Source organism: Pomacea canaliculata, linkage group LG7 (assembly GCF_003073045.1).
Source record: "Pomacea canaliculata isolate SZHN2017 linkage group LG7, ASM307304v1, whole genome shotgun sequence".
NCBI classification, from domain to species: domain Eukaryota; kingdom Metazoa; phylum Mollusca; class Gastropoda; order Architaenioglossa; family Ampullariidae; genus Pomacea; species Pomacea canaliculata.
In genome coordinates this window covers 12112871-12133226 of record NC_037596.1, presented here as the reverse complement: position 1 = coordinate 12133226, position 20356 = coordinate 12112871, and the positions used below count along the sequence as shown (strand labels likewise).

The 20356-nt window shown below is 39.0% G+C and overlaps 1 protein-coding gene across 1 annotated transcript; it reads right to left on the bottom strand.

Annotated features, from left to right (window-relative positions):
* Positions 1-960: 960 nt before the first annotated feature.
* LOC112568453 lies at positions 961-14936 on the bottom strand. Its single transcript, XM_025245757.1, has 8 exons — positions 14860-14936; positions 14555-14667; positions 13648-13842; positions 12850-12894; positions 7402-7527; positions 7121-7154; positions 1693-1848; positions 961-1149 (listed from the first exon to the last, which is right to left on the bottom strand). The coding sequence occupies exons 2-8, from the start codon at positions 14646-14648 to the stop codon at positions 1122-1124; spliced, it is 678 nt and encodes a 225-aa protein (XP_025101542.1). The 5' UTR covers positions 14649-14667; positions 14860-14936; the 3' UTR covers positions 961-1121.
* Between the last annotated feature and the right edge of the window lie 5420 nt (positions 14937-20356).

Sequence of the window (20356 nt, the reverse complement as noted above, 5' to 3'; positions counted from 1 at the left end):
CGGTTTTTGGGAATGGGTACAATGGTAGAGGAATCGCCAGACGCGGGTACAAAGGGGATGTTTAGAAACAGGCTAAAGAGCCGGGTGAGCATGGGTGCGAGTTGTTGCGAACAAGTTTTTAGAAAACTGATCCCCTCAGTCCGTCAGGCCCCGGGGCCTTGTTTGGCTTTTTAAACGCCTTAGACACCTCTCAACCTCCTGCTCACCCACCTCTAAAGGCGCTGCATCTGTGGTCAACTTAGAACATATATTTTCACATTCTGAGCTGGAGTCTCCCACGTCAAATCGGGCATAAAATCTGTTGAGTTCCTCAGACAGCTCCTTTGGGTTGTCACTTTTAATGTATTGGCTTTTAGTTGTTCTGCCCATCATATTGTTGAGTCCCTGCCACGCTTCTCTGGCATTCACTGTCCTAAATTTAGCTTCTACTTTGTCCTTATATTCGGCCCTAGCCTTCACAGAGTTTGTTCTAAATAATTTCGTCTTCTCCCTCACTGTGTTCATATCTCCGACGGCAAAAGCTTCTTTCTTCTCCCTAAGACACTACCTAAGCTCGCGATTGATCCATGGTTTTGAGTTTGCATACACTTTTGTCTCTTTTGTTGTTATGGCACTGTCCTCACAAAACTGCAAGTACGATGTGATGGTGTCTGCTAACTCATCTCCCCTTCCCTCATAAGAGTCAAAGAAAACTTGCCAATCTGTTACTTCGAAACAGCCCTGCAGCGCTGCGACATTGTCACTATTCCATTGCTTAACCTTTTTTACAACAGGTTCTGCCGTCTTCAGTTTCTGCCTATACGTAGGTAGCAGATGTATTACATAATGGTCTGACCTGCCCAGGGGAGGTCGCTGCCTAACACGAAAGGCCTTAGGTATGTCGCCATAGCACTTATCCAGCGTCCTATTCAGTCGAGTGGCACAGGTTATATACTGATGTAGGTTGGGCATCACGCTATTCAGATCACAGGTATTGATCCACACAACGAGAAAGTTGGCAAACTCATCAAAGCTCTTTGCCCGTATTGTGGACAACTGCATGATGGGCCCTTTCAATGAGGTGGGTATCCTCATTTTGTACTCATATTCTATACAGATCTCTCCTCTGAATCCTGCTTGTGTTATACGGTTCTGGAGGGTTCCTTCTTCCTGCAAATGGTGACAAACTGTTTATGAAAAACATCTAAAATAAATTAATGATACCAAAAGATTACTGACAGTATCCTAAATATACAGAGTTGTATTCTGTTTGAATACATGCCCAGACTCTTTCTTATTGTATGATGTACGGTACACACACAGCAATGCCCAAAATCATGGAAATTGGATAGGCAATCTCAAAAAAAAATTTTAAGCCACAGTACGGAGTGAAGTAAATAGAATTATGTCGTCTAAATCTTTGTGACGCAGAAAGCTTTACCCAGGTGACCCACTCTTTAAAAGAAAAAAAACTACATATAAACCTAGGATGACAAACAGTGAAGACAAATAGTGAAGACTTCACTTCTAATGGTTAGGAAATCATTGCGCAAGGTGGAGTGTAAGAAAAGGTGAAACTGATAAAGTAAGGAAAAATAAAAGAAGTCTTTTTTGTGGAAAAGTAGGTGGTGTAAGAAAAGAGAAAATAAATTTAACTGGTCCCTTTTATAGTCACATTCTTTTGAAGGTAAAAGCTCTATTTTCTCAAGTTACCTTCTCACTTTATTTGGTAGGCCACCTTCAGACAGAGGAGGAATATATTCATTTGTATCTGGTAAGGGTTGAGTCGAAAGATGAGCAGATTCCACTGAATTCTCACCAGTAGCATCGAAATCCGCTGTCTGGTGATGGTTAGAATGAGCACCAAGACTGTAAGTGATAATAATAGTAAAAAAATAAAAGAATTCGGATTAAAACGCAGTCGTCAGAGCTATGGTGAACGAATGCTTGCATTTCTTAGAGAATGAGTACCTAATGATGACTTAAGCCCATTTATTTAATGGCTTCTACGGTTGTACGACGTGAGTTTACATTAAATCTTCAATGCAATAATGCATTTAGAGATTAATGTAACTGACTGTTTAGTAAATTAAGAAAATGATGTACATATGAGAGTTTTTTTCCTGGGAAATTCTTTCCTTCATTCCCAGAGCTATGCAGAACTCCACATCTATGCATCGTCATTGCCATTCATTTAAGAAAAGGTTAAAGACATGTACCGTTATGCCTTTGTTTGAAAGATATGTTTTGTTGTTGAGATAATGCAAATCTTGTATTATAATTCTGTTTTTATTATGTGTGTATGCGTTTTTTTTCTGTGTAAGTCTCTGAGGTCCTAAGGAAAGGCATCATCATGATCATCATTCATCATCCATCCATCATCATCATCAATCGTCATCCATCAATTATCATCAATCGTCATCCATCAATCATCATCATCATCTGTGACATACTTCGGGTGTGTGGTGCCGATTTTTCGTAAAATACACTTTATAGCTATTTAAGTATGTCTTTGAGACGTACAGGCTGCTTACAGATTTGGGATCATAAGACAAAACACCTTATTGGTAAGTTTCGAAGAGTCTCTGCTCGCCACAGTCAAACAATAGAAACTTATGTAGTTCTGTCATGTCGTTCGACGGTCCTCCGAGGATATTTGAATGCGGTCTACACCGTGGCATGGAAGGGAAATTCGTAGTGACTAACGAATGGATTGGATGGGCTGTTTACTAAAGTTCACCTTTGTTGTATCCCATAATGTCTCTTCCATCCGGGGTAATCCATAGCCATTGACACAAGCAGCTACCATGGCCTTGTCTTAAAAACAAGCTTAAATGATTCACGATTTTTTCAGATATCTGTACATATAGGCGATATTATGCTAACCTGTAAATTTCAGCCTCCAAAATCCAGCCCTTAATTAGTGATCCGATATGACCCGCACCTGCGATCAACAAGTGCCGGTAAAGGTGTACTACGTCCCGCTAGTGCACAATTTACCGTGTGCGGACGTTTTGCCGACGGACGTTTCACCGCCGGACGTTTCGGAGCCGGACGTTTTGTCGACTGGACGTTTCGCCGCTGGACGTTTCGGAGTCGGACGTTTTGCCGACCGGCGTTTCGCCGCCGGACGTTTCGCCGCATTATGTCAGAGAGAGAGAGAGAGAGCTTACTTGCCTCTCAAAGAATGAAAGTAACTACTAGATTACACTTATGCCCCAGGAGGAGTGAAGGGCCTAAAAAAAAGATGCTTCTGAATAAATGCAATGAGAAAAACAGATTGATTTATGGAACTATATCCTACGTTTTTTGTTCTTCTAAAATTTTCTTCTTGTCCTTCATGCAGTCTAATTCTCTTATTCAAAATAGCATTATAAATGTTGCTATAGATATTTATCTATCTATTCCTCTTCGTGCATCAGGTTGCACATAAGGCCTCAACCAGAGTCCGCCACCGATGTCGATCGGCTGAAACCCGCTCTAGGTGACCCTATGTCCAGCCCTTTCCCTTCATCTCCCTTTCCACTGTTCTTCTCCAAGTTTCCTTTGGGCGGCCTCGTTTTCTTCGGCCGTCTGGAGTCCATCGTAGGGCAACTGTGGAGAGGTCTGCTGTCTGCTGGCGGAGCACATGTCCAATCCATCGCCAACGCCTTCGTTGAACCTGCGTGGTGATGGACTCGGTTTCACTTCTTCGGTGGAGTTCTTCGTTGGTGATGGTGTTTGGCCATAAGATGTTAAGTATGCGCCTGAGGCATCTGTTTTGGAAGACGTCAAGCTTGTTACTGATGGTTTTGGTCATCTTCCATGATTCTGATCCGTAAAGGATGGTGCTGATCACATTTGACTTGAAGATTCTCAGCTTGATCTTCTGGCTGATGTTTTTTGCCTTCCATGTGTTCCTGAGTGAGGCGGAGGCCTGGCTGCCTTTCGCCAGTCGGGCTCGATTCTCCACCTCCGCATCCCCGGTGTTTGACATTTTGGACCCAAGATATGTGAAACTGTCAACTTCCTCAATCTCTACTCCATTTAGTTTGATGCTGTCTTGGACTCTGGCGTTCACTCTCATACTGTTAGTTTTTTGTGTGCTGACCTTCAAGCCAAGGTTTCCAGCTGTTTCTGAGAAGGCCTTTGTTTTTTTCCTGCATGTCTTGGTGGCGGCGTGACAGCAGGGCAATGTCGTCAGCAAAGTCCAAGTCTTCCAGCGTTGTTGTTGCTGTCATAGTCATGGTTCATCTGATTCCTCTCCTCTCACTGTCGGTGGAAGTCTTCATGATCCAGTCCATGGCCAGGATGAAGAGGAACGGCGACAGAATGCAGCCCTGCTTCACCCCAGTACTGATGTTGAAGGGCTCTGTGAGCTCCGTGTCACAGACAACCTGGGATTTGAAATCGCTGTACAGCATTGCAACGACTTGAACAAGTTTTGCAGGGACTCCGTAATGCCTCAGGATTTTCCATAAGGACTCGCGGTGGATGCTGTCAAAAGCCTTCTCCAGGTCGATGAAATTGATGTACAGCGATGTGTTCCATTCGTTGCTCTGCTCCAGAATTTGACGCAGAATGAAGATGTGTTCTGAGCAGGATCGCCCAGGGCGAAATCCTGCTTGCTGTGGTCGGTGGTCTTTCTCAAGAGTTGCCGTCAGTCTTGACAAAATAATCTTGCTAAAGACATTGCTGGTGAGGGAAAGAAGTGTTATACCCCTCCAATTATTGCAATCTCCAAGATCTCCTTTCTTGGATAACTTGAAGATGAGCCCTGTCTTCCACGCATCAGGGAGCTGCCCTGATTCCCAAACTTGCCTGAAGATTTCAGTCAGCTTGGGAGCTGTCACATTCACATCTGCTTTCAACATTTCTGCTGTTATTCCATCTGCCCCTGGTGCTTTTCCGCTCTTCCCCGTGGGACCCCGGGGTATGCTTGCCTAGCAAGCATTGTAAGAATAGGGTCCCTGCTATCCAGCCAGGCATGTCGTAAGAGGCTACTAAGGTGGACACCTCACCTAGAGGTAAAATAGGTTGTGGTAGGGCTAACAACCCCACCATGTAAAAAAAAGCATGTTACCGAAACTGAAACCAGAGAATTAGTCACAGATGGCGAAGGTAATGAAGCACACCAGGAGACTGGACTAATGACGGACGACAACCAAACCCGAAAGGGAGCTGGCGCCCCGACAGCAGATTTACTGAAGCCGAGGCAAAAGTTAAGGGTGGGGTGCTGGAACGTCCAGACCTTGTACCAGACTGGCAGGATGCACCAACTAGTCAAGGAGTTTGACAACTACAACTTGGACATCCTGGGAGTCAGTGAGGTCAGATAGACCGGCACGGGAAGGAGGAGACTATCGTCAGGACATACCATCTTGTTCTCAGGAAGATCAGACGCTCAGCATTCTGAAGGAGTAGCACTACTCCTCAACAAGAAAACTGAAAAGGCACTGCTGGAATGGAAACCTTATGGACCCAGGCTTTTGAGAGCAAGATTCCATTCAAAGTATACCAATCTGTCAGTGCTAGCTTGCTATGCACAAACAAATGACTCCGAGGCAGAAGACAAGGATGCTTTTTATGATCAGCTCCAGGCAGCCTCGGAGAGCGTTCGAGCCCACGATATGTTGCTCATCATCGGCGATCTCAATGCCAAGATGGGATGTGACAACACCTGCAGGGAGCATGTCATGGGCAAGCATGGAATCGGAACCATCAATGACAATGGAGAGAGACTGGCAGACTTTTGTGAAGAAAACAACCTACTGATTGGAGGCACACTCTTCCCACACAAAGACATCCACAAGGCAACGTGGACATCACCAGATGGGATCACAAAGAACCAGATAGACCATGTCATCATCAACCGAAAATGGAGGAGCTCACTTCAAGATGTCAGAGCCTACAGAGGAGCAGACATTACCAGTGACCACACTCTTGTGATAGCCGCAGTTTCTCTGAAGCTACGTCGATTGCGAGGAAAACAGGCACGTCAGCAGAGAGTGGACTCCGGCAAACTAAAAGATCCAGCCACAGAAAGGGCCTTTGCTATGGAAGTAAAGAACAGGTTCCAGGCACTAGGAGACCAACAAGAGATGACCTTAGACGACTTCAATCGAGTCTTACAGGAAACAGGAGAGAAAATACTGGGCTTCCAACGGAAAAAGAAAGAACAGTGGATCAGAGAAGAGACATGGAAGAAGACAGAAGAGAGAAAGTCAGCCAAACAAAAAATCAACAGCACTAGATCTGAACGTCTGAAGGAACAACACAGACAAAGATATACAAAACTAAAAAAAAGAGGTAAAGAGGATGGCAAAACCGATAAAAGAGACTACATAGAGAAACTGGCAGATGAAGCAGAAAAAGCAGCTAGCAAAAATGACCTGAAGACACTGTACAAGATAAACAAACAGCTAAACAACGGGTTTAAGAACAGTGATGTGCCAGTGAAAGACATGAACGGTAATGTCATCGAGGGAGAGGCAGGAAAACTACAGCGCTGGAGGGAACATTTTGAGTCGGTTCTGAACAGACCAGATCCTCCTCAGCTTGCAGACATCCAGCCAGCAGCTATAGACCTTGACATCTGCACAGACCCGCCAAGCCTGGAAGAAGTGACAGCAGCAATCAAGACAATGAAGAGCGGAAAAATGCTATAAATATATTGCAGTGGAATTTTCTCGACAATTTTCTGGTTTACTAGGATCTTCTTTTTTGTGTAAAGGTTTTATTGTTCTTTCAGTTCACTGGTCAGGAAAAAAGACCATTGTAAAAAATGCAGTTGAAGTTTGTGGTGAGAAACGGCATCCAAAGGCATGTTTATAGATTTCTCCTATTAAGCCATCTGGTTTAGCCGCCTTTTTGTTGTTATGGATCTCAAAATATTGCCATTTACTCTTTTGAGATAATACTGTTTAGTGCCTCATTTTCCTTTTCAAGGTTTCATAAGGAAAAATTGAAGTAGATAAAACAAATAAACAAGACAAGAAGACATAGCCTTTAAAACTATTGTAGTTTTTAATTTGCTACTTTTTCAAAGCATAATAAAATTAATCATAAATTAATCTCACTAATATAAGTTAGAGCGTGTACGTGTGGGTTCGTGTCTGCGAGGATGGTGTTTGTCTCAGAAGGAAGTTTTAAATCAACTTACCATTGCAATCGTAGAAATTGGCCTCTGGTTACAACTGTGACCATCAAATACGATCAAATGCAGTTTAACATTCACGTTTAAAGAAGAAATGTCATTTTTTAAACAGAATATAAATTTTACTTAATCATGACGATAGTTAAGCTATCAAAACAAACCAAATGCTGTCTTTTTAACCATTTACAAAGTATATTAATTACTTACACTGTTTTCATTTTTGACATTTTTTTCTACTAGCACATTGCTGTTATTGTAGAACGAGAAAAACATTTCATTCTTCTTACTTTTGTATCCTGATCCTTTCTTGTACCAAACTATAAGCAATACCGCCACCAACGCGAACACGAATGCGCCCACGCCCACATACAGGGCCATATAATCAACACTGTCAGGCTCTCCCCGGGTAGTGGCTGCACAGATATTTAAGTTTTTTAACATCATCTTGTGAAGGCAGAGGTTTATAAAGAAATATAGTACCGCAGACAAGGTAATATGAAAGTAATATCAATTAAATCTATCGATCTCTTTAGACTAGCAGACGACATTGGTGATCTTGTTCCTAATCGGCCCCAGTGGAGCATAGGGCCGTAGCTACACTCCGCCATCGGATCCGGTTCTGGCCGTCCCTTTCCAGTAGTGACCATGTCATGCCAGCTGTCTCCACCTCTCTGTGGACCGATCTCCTCCATGTCTGTCTGGGTCTCACAACCCTGCGCCTCCCCTGTGGGTTCCAGCCCAACGCTTGTTGATGAATGTCTAATTTTTGTTAATGATGATGTTTGTTAGTTGGCATGTCTCAGATCCATACAGCAGGACTGACTTTACATTTGCGTTAAAGATGCGGATTTTGGTGTATAGAGACACACGGCTGATAGTGATCCCTTATGCATTTGTTATTTTAAACGTTTTTCATCAAATATTTCTGCGTGACAATATAAAAGACATGGCTGATTACTAATCAATCAAACAAACAAAAAAAAAACAACCAAAAAACAAAACAAAAAACAAAAACAAACAAAAAAAACCAACAATCAAAAAACAAAAAGAAACCAAACAAGGAAAAAATGCACTCATTTACATTTAAATTACAGACAATCTTTTTTTTGTTTTTGCTAGTTCAGAGCTTGATTTTAGACTAAAATTTCATTATACATAAAATTGCACTAACTAAAAGCAATTTGTCACTAACAAGTTTACTTTTGTATTCCAGAAAATCACTTTTAAATTGTAAAATGATGTGGACTAGTTTTTATTCACAAAACTTGTAAATCAAGATTTTAAACAAAAATCTTCATCTCCACTAAGTTTACTTATTTTGATCACATTAAGAAAAATTTTTATACAAAAGAAGAAAAAGAACAATGTTATATCGTTGGGCAGTAGATAATTTACGTTTATCGATGGTATTTGCCTGTTTATTGCTTAAAAATCAACTGAAGAATCTTGAAAAAATATAATAGAAAAGGTAATGTCGTAAAACACCTGCACGAGTGCAAGCAAACAGCGACCAGCCATTCCAATAGATGGTTCTACTGCTTCCTTTATTAATTCATCTGTCAGTCACATACACCAGTGATGCCCAACCTTTTTCGGCCTGCGGGCCATATCCATTTCGGACAGCCGTGTCGCGGGCCACTTCACCGCAAAAGTAAAAAAATAAAATAAAATAGAGCAGATACCATTTTTATTAGAAACAAGTTGTACTTTACCATTAATTGTGTAGTAATTAGTGGGATATTTGAAGTTGTTTTCCCGAAACCAACTTCTGAATGTCCGGCCTCATCGTAGAGACACCAAGTCGGAGCACTGAATTGAAATGTTCGTCCATCGAAAAAAAGATTGGGAAACGCCCGTACTTAGGGATAAATACTTCTTCTTCCTTTTTTTCGTTTTTTTCGGGTTTTTTTTTTTTATTACTAACATGCCGATTTCCTGCACTGTGGGCAGAAGTTTCGCGGGCCGGATGGGACCGCGTCGCGGGCCGGATATGGCCCGCGGGCCGTAGGTTGGGCATCCCTGACATACACAATGTTCATGTAACATGCAGCAATCAAGCCTTTGTGATCTTAATATGAAGTTATAATATTAACTCCCATGAGCACTGAACGTCCCACGGGAAAGCTACATTTGGGCCCAGGATACAAGGCCACAAGTAAAATACTTGAACAAACTAGTCTGGTAGGCTTGTTTTGGAATAATCTCTCACGTGCAACCTTCCCACAATCCTCCCTTAGCATGGCGCAGCAGTCATCTTCGTTAGATAAGTTGCATGTTGGGTCATAAATAGCAGTTAGTGATGTTCACATGTCGTCTAGAAAGGGATGGCAATCTCCAAAGTCAACATCCAGATTCCACTTTTGCAAAAGTTGGTTGTAATTGGTTAAATTTTGACGCCGCGTCAGCAGCAAAGGCCATGGTTATTATCATGGCGAAATAACCTAAGCAAAAGGCGGAGAAAGGCTCATGTACTTACTCGTTTTTGATAGACCTTTTACAAAATTCTTTTTAAAGGGACGCTGACTGCCGTCGTACCTGTTCCCCTGTCTCTTTCAAGAAGGAACTTTTTGACATGGCTCTAAATACGAAATATACCAACAAGGAAATTCCTCCTTCTTTTGCAGGTGTTTATTTTCTCAGTGTCGGCGCTGCTAAAAATATGGTTTTGACCTTTTAAACCCGAGGATTATCGGGTTTAGCTCTCGTTTCAAAAGATGACTGAAATACACTGTTATAATCAATAATTCTTTATCTCTTTACTCATACTATCTGACTACCATCTACGCTGACCATCTTGTAGTGGAAATACACAGACGCAGTGGCTGACAAGGATCGTGACAGTAAGAAAGTCTTCCATATATTACTATCCATAGTACTACCGGTTTGTTCAGTCATGCGTTATGTTAACCCATGTTTTTCTCTTTCACCCTCGGATACGATCATCGTCTATGGTACTGAAGCATGGTCATGGTTGTTTCGAATCACATGTTAAAACATCTGCCTGGAAGTATTGTTGGTAGCCCATTTGGGTGCATACTGTACATCATACACGCAAGGAATTCTAAGAAGTTTCTTGGGCGCTTGGTCCCGAATGCCTGCTTTCTGCTGTATATCATGCAAACTTTTATGCTTCAGAAATTCTTCGGGACGTTGCTAGTGTTAGCCATTAATGTTTCAGCTTCAACGTTCAGTACGTACCGAAACCAAATGAATCTACCACTGGAGTATTTTGCTAGCGTGCATTTAATTATGACTAACTTTGTTGTACACCGCAATTATTCCAGGTCCAAAAACTTTCTTCTAAAATGCTTAGATTTTTGACTTCCTGCCAAAGTCAGTTTGTCAAGGGGTGGTTTCCTAATCTTATTTTAAAAGGCCATGTTGAGGCCACTTTTAAGAAGTTCACACTTGACGTGAATGTGTTAAGCACAGGGTTGTCCATGGGACATATTTTCTATCCCATCCCATCCCATGGCAATTTATGCCTGTCCCATCCCATCCCATCCCATGGGACGTTTCCCATGGTAATAACATTCCTATGGACAACACTGCGCATTGCACACATGTTAACAAAGTCATGGCATAATGAAACTGGAATAAAAACGTATTTTTCCTGTGCTTAAAAAGTCTGACAATGCAAATTTCAGTGTAAATTTATTTTACAATATCAAGTATTGACTACCATGGGAAATACAAATGTGTGCTGTCCCATCCCATCCCATCCCATGGGACGTTTCCCATGGGAAATCCCATGGGATTCCCATTCCTATGGACAACACTGGTTAAGCAACTACTAAGTCTCAAACTTGCATTTTCCATCTAAGATAATGGATAAAGTCGCAGTGTAACCATTTTTTTTTTTTGCCGTCTATTAACTAGTCAGCCTGCTCTTCTTCCTCTGCAGATTCACGAATCTCTCAACCCTTACTGTTTATGCATTGATTCTTCTTTACATCTTCTATGTTTGTCTTTTATTACTTGTCTGCATGGTTGCTTATCCTTCTCTCATTCGTATAGCGTGCCTCGTTCTTATCTCAAGCGTTGAGAGCATGCTTCTTCATGCGCTATATCAATCATTTACTAATATTACTAATAACAACAATAACAACAGCCGTCTTCTGAAAACTTTTGTAAATAGATCAATATATATGTTGCTATAAATAGTGGCTTTCTCAGTAATGCACCTGGAATGGCACATATAATGACAGACCAAACGACAAGTACCTTGCCATTTTCTTCTGTCTCTACTGTGTGTGCGTGTGTGTGTTGGAAAGACGGAGAGATGGTGACCAAAGCTGCTTTTATAAATGTTCTTGTAAATTGGATTAGTTCACCAGCATTGTTTGAGTCTATCCTCAGTATTACAAGAGTAGAGTGGTTATAATCTTTTTTATCTACTCAGAAAGCAAACTACCAGCGTCGTTTACAAATAATTTTGGTTACTATTGATCTCATATCAGTCCAACTACTAGCGGAGGTTTGTGAATGTGCGAAGAAGGTTCTTGTAAAGTCTAACGATCACCGTCAGTAGTGTGAATGATGGAGTGTAGGGTGTAGGCTTTATTCACTGCAGGGCTTCTGCTAAGGCTAAATTCTTTGGGGTCCCAGGGACCCCTTCTTCAGATTTTTAAGGGGTCCCTGTTCTTCGCCCAACTTTGGAGGGGACCCCATTGACGAAAACTGAAGGGGTCCTCCGAACTTTTAATGCGTACTGTACACAATTTTTTGCGTAAGCAGAAGCCCTGATTTCACTGCTTTTGATACTTATTCGTGATTCTACAACAAGATGCTGGCCCCTAGTACACTCAGGAATGAGCGTTGTAGATGCAGAAGTTTTTTACCGACTAACATAAAGAGGTCGTCCTAATGAAAGAATTTGATTTGTCTTGCTTTGGGTGTCTTGTATTTTAATTGCATGCGTTAGATCAACATTTTGAAAGATACTTGAGTATATATCACGCTGATATCTTCAATAGCTAAAAGCTCACTAAGGTTGTAATTTTCTTAAATTTTTAACGAAAATCAATTTTTCGTTCTAAGTTTGTCACAACAAATAATATCAAAGTAAAATTAATTTCTTAGTGGATTGCTTCCATTTATACCTGAGCCGCATTTCGTTGCTTAATAACATCAATACTAAAAGTTGCCATTGGGAAAACCTTACATGTTCCTCTGTAGTTTTCTATTAAGAAAAAATGATCAGGAACTCTTGCAGAGTGCTAAGTTAATTCTGTTTATTTAGGGCCTACAATTTGCATGAACAGACGTAACAACTCTTGTGTTTGAATATTGTGACACAAATACAGCAGAGAACACTGGCGGCAACCAGTGCAACCGATCTCAGATAATTATTTTCTTTCATTTTGGAATGAGAAAATTCCGACATAGTTTTGAAATATTATGACAAACAATCATTAATCAGACCATGCAATGTCTTTGATTACTACTCGGACTGAACACTTTCGTCTAAATTGCTAATCTAGCAGACAGCACTGGTCATAGTCATCCTTTGGAACTTAGTTGTTTCTAAAGTACTTCATCAATTTTTTTTTCTTAAGCTGTCTGCTTCTATTCAGCTACATTCTAAAAAGCAGTTTTTGTTTAGATGCAGTTATCAACAAATACAGGACTGAGAGAAAGCTTTGAGGGTTTTAATTTCAGAAGTGTTATGTTTCATATCACTATTTTCATACAAGAAAAGGTAAGTAAACTATAAAAAAAAATCAAAATCATACCGTTTGTGCTTGTCGCTGAAATATTGATGTGACTGCCAATCGTACCTTAACAAAAAGTTTTAGTAGTAGTAACAAATTCTTGTAATGGTAATTGCAAAGTAATACAACAAATGGAGTCATGCAAAGGACAATGGATACGAAGTAATATTAAATAAAATAAAGCATTGTTATTATCTCGACTTTCTAAATCCTTTTTATTTAAAAAAAGTTCATTAGAACTAATGTTTCGTGTTTAAAGGAAATGAACCTGCTTAAATAATTAAGGGTCGATATAGTCGATACCACAAAGTTGGGTTACCAAAGAAAGCAAAGCATGAATTACTCTCAATAAAATGTAATATAATGATATTATTACCATATTTTGACATAACATAATCTGACTAGTAAAATACAACATTTAAAAACATTTGCTACTTTTTCACATGTATTACCGCATGGTTAACAGCATCCAGCTTAAATTTTAACAGTAAAATCTGCTTATTTTCCTTTTTTTTAATAGATTACAAACATTTTTGTTTGCTTTTGTTGTTATTGTTGTTGTTGTTTTTGTTGTTTGTTGCCTACAATAAGGTTTTACACCGCTTTGAAGAACTATGTCTAGGACAGCATGTAGCAACGATAGAAACATGTACCAAAAGTCCAGCATGAAATAATTTTACATCACGGATGTTTTGTGTCAAAATAATTACTTTATCTATTTAAATTGTATTGATGACAGTCACTACTAAATTACGACAATAGAACAAGAAGATAATTAATAGTAATTAATTAACAGTAAGATCACTTTGACAGCCTTACCTGCTGTTTTGCAAAGGCACATGCTAGGGTCAGTCTTAGGCTGACCGAGGACTTCACAGATAAAATCGTCAGCTTTCTCTTTAAAACCAGGTAGCACCGTGATAAGCGCATGGTCGTTTTCAATTGTATGAGTATATCCAGGAGCATTGTCACAGTCGTATTTGTTCACAGTCCATTTGCAATTGAGAATTTTTGCTAGATAACATAAAAAAAACCTGTCCTTACCTTGTGATCAATAGCTGTTAAGAATATAATATATTATTTGAGGGCTTTTTGAAAATGGAAATATCAAATGTGCTGGTTGTTCTTATTAGCTTTATTAACTTTTCGGATTTCACTTTGATTTACCAAGAAATAAATTTTAAAAAAACGTGAATTCACCCCAAAACGTTTTTACATAAGAATAACAAATGCAATGACATTGACAATTATAGAGGTAAACGGACTGTTGGCGAATAAGAACAGTTTTAACAGCTCGTCTAATTTTAGGGATGAAGTATTTCAAATGACTCACCAATACTGATCGATAAGAAATGCAGAAGAAATAGTGGACCTGATAAATGGGAGACTACTCCAGTTTATAATGCAATTATTATTTGTTGCTACATCTCTTCAACCGTTACTTGGCTATTCCGATATGTGTATATCTACACATACAAAAGTCTATCTAAGATACTGCGACGCACTCTATCTCAGAGAAACACACTCAAATCGGCAAAAAAGGAATTTAAAACACAGGAGCAAGAAGAAAAAGAGCAGACTGGGTGATATAAACATTAAAATAACTTTCTGAGAAAAAACATTTTTAGTATTTGTTTTTAAATTTTGAGTCAATAAAACGTAGATAGGGAGCAGGAAGAGACACACTGACGCAAAGAAACAGGTATTTTGTGGCTTTAGCTATTACCTTTTGCTGTATCAGCATACAAATCAAGGACTGCAAAATCTTGCTGGCATAAAATATTAGGAATTAAGAATTTCAGAGACGTTTCCACCCTCATTTCTGAAATATCTGCAAAACTTTAAAAGCAAAAAACTAAGAACAGACTTTGCCGTGAATAAATTTGAGTGTATACGATTTTTTTTTACTGCTGCTTTGTCTGCTTAAGGGTTATCTTTGACTTGTCTTCATTTCTAGGAGAAACATTGCTGCCATGTTACATGATTACAAAAGAGTACAGAAAAAAATCTTAAACAAGTAATTATAATTACCTTATACATAATTCGTTAGGTGTCTGTTGAGAAATATTGTATTTGCGACGAGAAACATGGGCAGGAAAAGATGATTGATAGCATACCTCCTGACAGCGAATTTCGAAACTAAACTGTAGTTTCTCCGGAAGTAAAACATTCGTCGAGACTATGATTAATATTGTAGAATGCATGCATTATACCTAAAGAAATGTGATTTCTGAGATCACAGATTCCTAAAAGTTTAAACGTGTATTATTAAAGCAAGATATATAAAATAGTTTACACAATCTATGAAATATAAAACAGTCTATACGTACTTCGTCTGCAAAACCATTCAATGGCTGCGAGTTCGTGCGAAAATGAGGCTTAGGCCTTCTCTACACTGTATGAACTCTAAGCTATTAATAAACACTTTCATCGCTCGGGTATTTCCGATTACCGAATAACGGAAATATTAATGTTTGTGTGGATAGCGAGCAGCGTGTGTGTGTTCCCATTCTAAATATTTTGTCCAAAACCAGCAAGAAATGTACTCATAATTGTATGGATAAACAATAAGCATGTGAAAATAAGATACCCGTACATTACATGTTAGTTGTATGGCTTAATCGTTACACCAATACTAACGAAACGCTTAAAAAGACGATTAGTAGACTCATTTTGCTATTTGTATATACTATATATATATCCGTCAAACAAATTGTCAGCTGGTTTTAAGTAAAAAAAGCAGACATATCAGTTAAAAAGAATTTTCCTCCATTAAAGTTTATATTAAAAAAAATTAAAATATTAGCTGAGTCAATATTTCAGTTGCAAGGAATTCACTAATACTTTAGGAAAAGGATGATAGTTTTGATTATATATTCAATAACAGCTGGTTCTGAAACATGGAGAGTGACAAATACTATCAACAGCAAGCACAAGACCTTTACCAACCGATGCCTACAGGCCAAATTCTGAGAATAAGATGGACTGAAAAGATCTCCAACATCAGCCTGTAGAAAAGAACCAACCACAATGCCACTAGCCAAGACATCAAAAAGCACAAATGGGGCTGGATAGGACACACCCTGCACAAACCAGCTGACACCATTGCCAGGCAGGCACTTGACTGGAACCCTCAGGTGAAGAGCAGAGTTGGGAGACCAAAGAAGACTTGGAAAAGAACAGTAGAGAGAGAGAGGGGGGCAAAGGACGTGGTCCGCTGGCGAGGTGTTGTTGTGGCCCTATACTTCTCGAGGACTAAGAAGGACTAAACAAACACTAAATAAGAGATATAAACAATTAAAAATAAAAAGGTGAACTTAAACTCTATAGTAAGCAAAATGGCTACCAAAAAAAACTAAAGATTAAAAAACGGAGCATAAGAAAAACGTGTAACCTTAAATTTGCGATTTATATCATATTTTTCTATGAACCTTTTGAAGTCTGAGAGTTAACAAAAACTAACCGATTAATTTATATAAATTGGCTATGAAAGGAGTAATCAATTATAAATATATCTAATGCTTTAGCATATCTAATTGATTTAGCTCTATTCATAAAGCATTTACACTCAAAACCATGTGCTTTAAGCTATCAGAAACAAAGACACACTGTCCTTTACCAAGAAGATAGAAGCTATGAATGTACTAAATTGTACACGGAAGACGAAAGCTTGGAGTGCTTATAAGATGTAATCAGCACATTATGTGCTCAACCTTCATCTACACTTCATGTCGACACTATTCTCACACTGTTGAGCCGAGCACACAGCATCCTGATATATCGCTATGGAGATAGTTTTCCTAATATTCTCTTTTATAATACAGTTCAGTCTGCACAAGCAGGGCTTTCTGTGCTGTAATACAAGTAAGTAATACAATATTTCTTACTAATAATAAGCTCATAATTGTTTGGTAGTTACATCTATCATATGTTATGGTGGTTTATATAGAGCTATGTACATGCTATAAACATTTAACCATATAAATGTTACGTGTAAAATTGATATTAATGGTACATTAATAGCATCAAAATAATTTAAAATGTTTTCTCGTTACTTGTGTTACAGAGTTTTTAGACGACTGATTTTATTTTTCTCTTTCTCTTGAGCAAACATACGAGTGAAATTAGTCAGTATATATGTCTGTATATGTCTGTAAACACGAATATGTCTGTACTTTCAGGTGGAAAGGTGAACGTCAGTAAAATGTTATCTCAAAACGAAGGCAGTTTTTTAAATATTACCTATCTTCTAAATATTAGTGAAGAGTCAGTGTCTACAGACAAAACCCGTCTCTATGTTGACGTGTGCCAAAATAACCAAAAAAAATCTTTCTGCAAATTTTCGAGGAGAGAACAGTCTCAGCACTTCACTGTTGTGCAATATAATGATGCCGGAGATGACACACTGTGTGTAGCAGAGCGTCGCTACTTCACCAGCTCCATGATGACCTGGGAGATAAAGATTTCACAGCTGCTCACTCGGTCCATCACTGCTATCTATCTCGACACTGAGGATAAAACTCTACACAGACAGACATTGCTGCACATACCCATTGATGTGAAATGTAAGTAATCAAAGTTACAAAAGCCTCATTTATTACTGTTCGTTATTATTGCCAAGACTACTTAAAGTGACCACAAAACAGTGATAATAAAATAAAATTATGTGGATGGAGGGAAGGGGTGGGGGCTACACATGGGACAAGCTCAAGAAGAACTCTACTCAAAGAAAAGAGCTGATGGTTCCAATAATGACTTAAGCAGCCAGAAATGACAACTGTATAGGACAGGGGTCTCAAACACGCGGCCCGCGGGCCGAATGCGGCCCGCGAAACATTTTTGTGCGGCCCTCGGCCACGTCCGCGGTGTATATGTATGTTGTGCTTGGTGATTAACTCCCGCAGTGAAAATTACCCCCGTTATTAGTGACAGAGACAACGTCAACTTATTTTAATAAACTAAACTGCCTGTGCATGTAATAAACTACACTAAATGTAATTAATAATTATAAAAACTTTATTTTAGCATTTAACTGCAGTGACAGTAGTGTTCGTAAAATTTAATGAAAAAACATTTCTTTTCGTGGTGCGGCCCGCTGACTGGCTGTTACTTTCCACTGCGGCCCACATGCTAATATGAGTTTGAGACCCCTGGTATAGGATATCCCTAGGGCAAGAATGAGACAGCAGGATTTTTTCACGATTGATGTGATTACAGACACAACAGATCGGCGCACCTTTGAAAGATAAAGGTGCTAGCTGATCCGTAAAGTATTCCAGATGGCTGGATACAGATGGCTGGATAGAACAAATCTGAGAAGTTTCTAGAGGCATACTCAGATAGCAAATATATTGATTTATTTCTGCCCATACAGTTAAAATGCACAGTGGGTACTATGTGAGGAGGGGGTGGGGAATTGGTGTTTTACGCCGTGCCAGCAACTATGGCTATATCACGGCCAGGCGGCCAACACTGTAAACAGATGCCACATGCAAAGAAAGAACAGCGTGCCTTAGACGAGAGCTGAACCCAGGACAGCCAACCTTCACTGTATTGGTGAGAGGCGCTAACCGTTGCGCCACCGGACCGCCACACTATGTGAGGAAGAAAGTTGGCTACAAAATGAAAAGAAACACAGAACTAGAATCTAAAAGCTTGATTAAAAAATGCATTATTCATTTATAGAAAATAAATATAAAAAATGAAATATTACTAGTACTAAAATCAGTGGCATATCCAAACAGATTTTTTAAAAAAAAGAAAAATATCAAGATACAATAAATAGCATAAGGTAAATAAAATTAAGCAAAAATGTAATATAAGAAGTAAATAAATAAATCTTTGTATTTGGATTGACCCTTTTTTCATCACTAAGAGCTCGGTCACAGAGTTTACATCAAAAACAACACATGCAGGAAGGGGCACCTTAGTGTCATTCTCGTCCCATGCACCCATCTCACACACACGCACGCACTTACGCACATGCCTATATAGCAGCTGGAAGAAACATGGAAAAAAACACCGACAGTCATCTTTGCAAAATAGATGAGAGAATTCGATCCAAGATTTGAAACCATTTTAATCAATTCCCAATCTCGTAGTTAATATGCCACCAACTACCTTATGTCACATTATAAACAGTATTCATCAATGCAATGTTACAAACTCAGAAACAATAACAACAAAATCCGTGCAAAATACACGAACAGCGCAACATGTAGATCCTTCCACTGAGTACCCTTACACGAATTAGGCAGGCATTCAAGATTCAAATTTTAGAAAAAAAAGTAAAAGGGCGCCAATGTCATTAATTTAATTCTGTTACCCAGTGAACTCCTCACCCTGTCTCCTCTCATGTGTCCTTCCCCTTTCTTCTTTTTGTTCTCATATATTATTGTGCTGCACGCTATCGGTCAATGAACTTTTCCTACAGCAGCAATAACAGCAAGCAGAACATAGGCATGCAAATTCCTTGAAAATTCAAACCGACAGAAGAAGCTACCATCATTGATGTGCATGGCTATGTCATGTTGATGTACAACAATATAAATGAAACAAATCCTCTGAAGGCCTGCCAGAAAATTCATCAGGTGAAAACACACACTGCAGTATACAACTGACGTTTTTGACAAAGAAACAAAGAATACATTTATGATACATACCTGACGAACAAATAAAGTACATGTTTCACTATTTCTCTGACGTGTCTGGGTGGTAAGCTAAATATATAAACACCCAGAAAGTACCCATAAAAGGTTGTTTGTACTTTATCACATTTTCAATATTACTATAAATATAAATTCTCTGTTAGTGATAGAGAACTCATTTTCCCGAGGTAACATATTAACGCATTATTAATATTGCCGTTTTATGATATGATTACTAAAATTCATTTTTTATTTTTGCATAATTTCAAATAAATTGTATTTCATCATATTAGTCACAATGTCAATGTATTTATCAAAAACTTGCTATTAATAGATACAATGTCAATGGGTATTGTAGACATTTTTAGGATGGCATCAAGTTATTTTACTGGACAAGATCATTATTAAAGTTTCGAATGAGTAAATAAATTAATAAAGAAATGTCATTTCAGCTATATATACATTTTTATTTTTACTTCAAGACCCATCTATAGTAACACATCTGACCGTAGACGGACAAGAAGTGAACAACACTCATCTCATTAACGAGGGTCAGGAAGTCAACATGTGCTGCTCTTTTAACAGAGGAAATCCACATGCTGTCTTCAATTTTTTAGACATAAATGGAATGGAGATTGGTAATAAAGTGGACAAAAACACAGTGGAAACTGAGGATGGTGAAGAGCATCTGAAGGTTTCCCTGTCAGTCAGGTGTCAAGACGACTGGCCGACTATTCGTTGTGAAGGAAGCGGGTCGGAAAGAAATAGATCGGTGTCCTTTCTTGTGAGATGTAAGTAGATCATCCCCTAATTAGTTATGTATAGAAATTAGATTACATGGTGATACAAATATGTTTAGAATCTGTTATCTGTCTTATGGT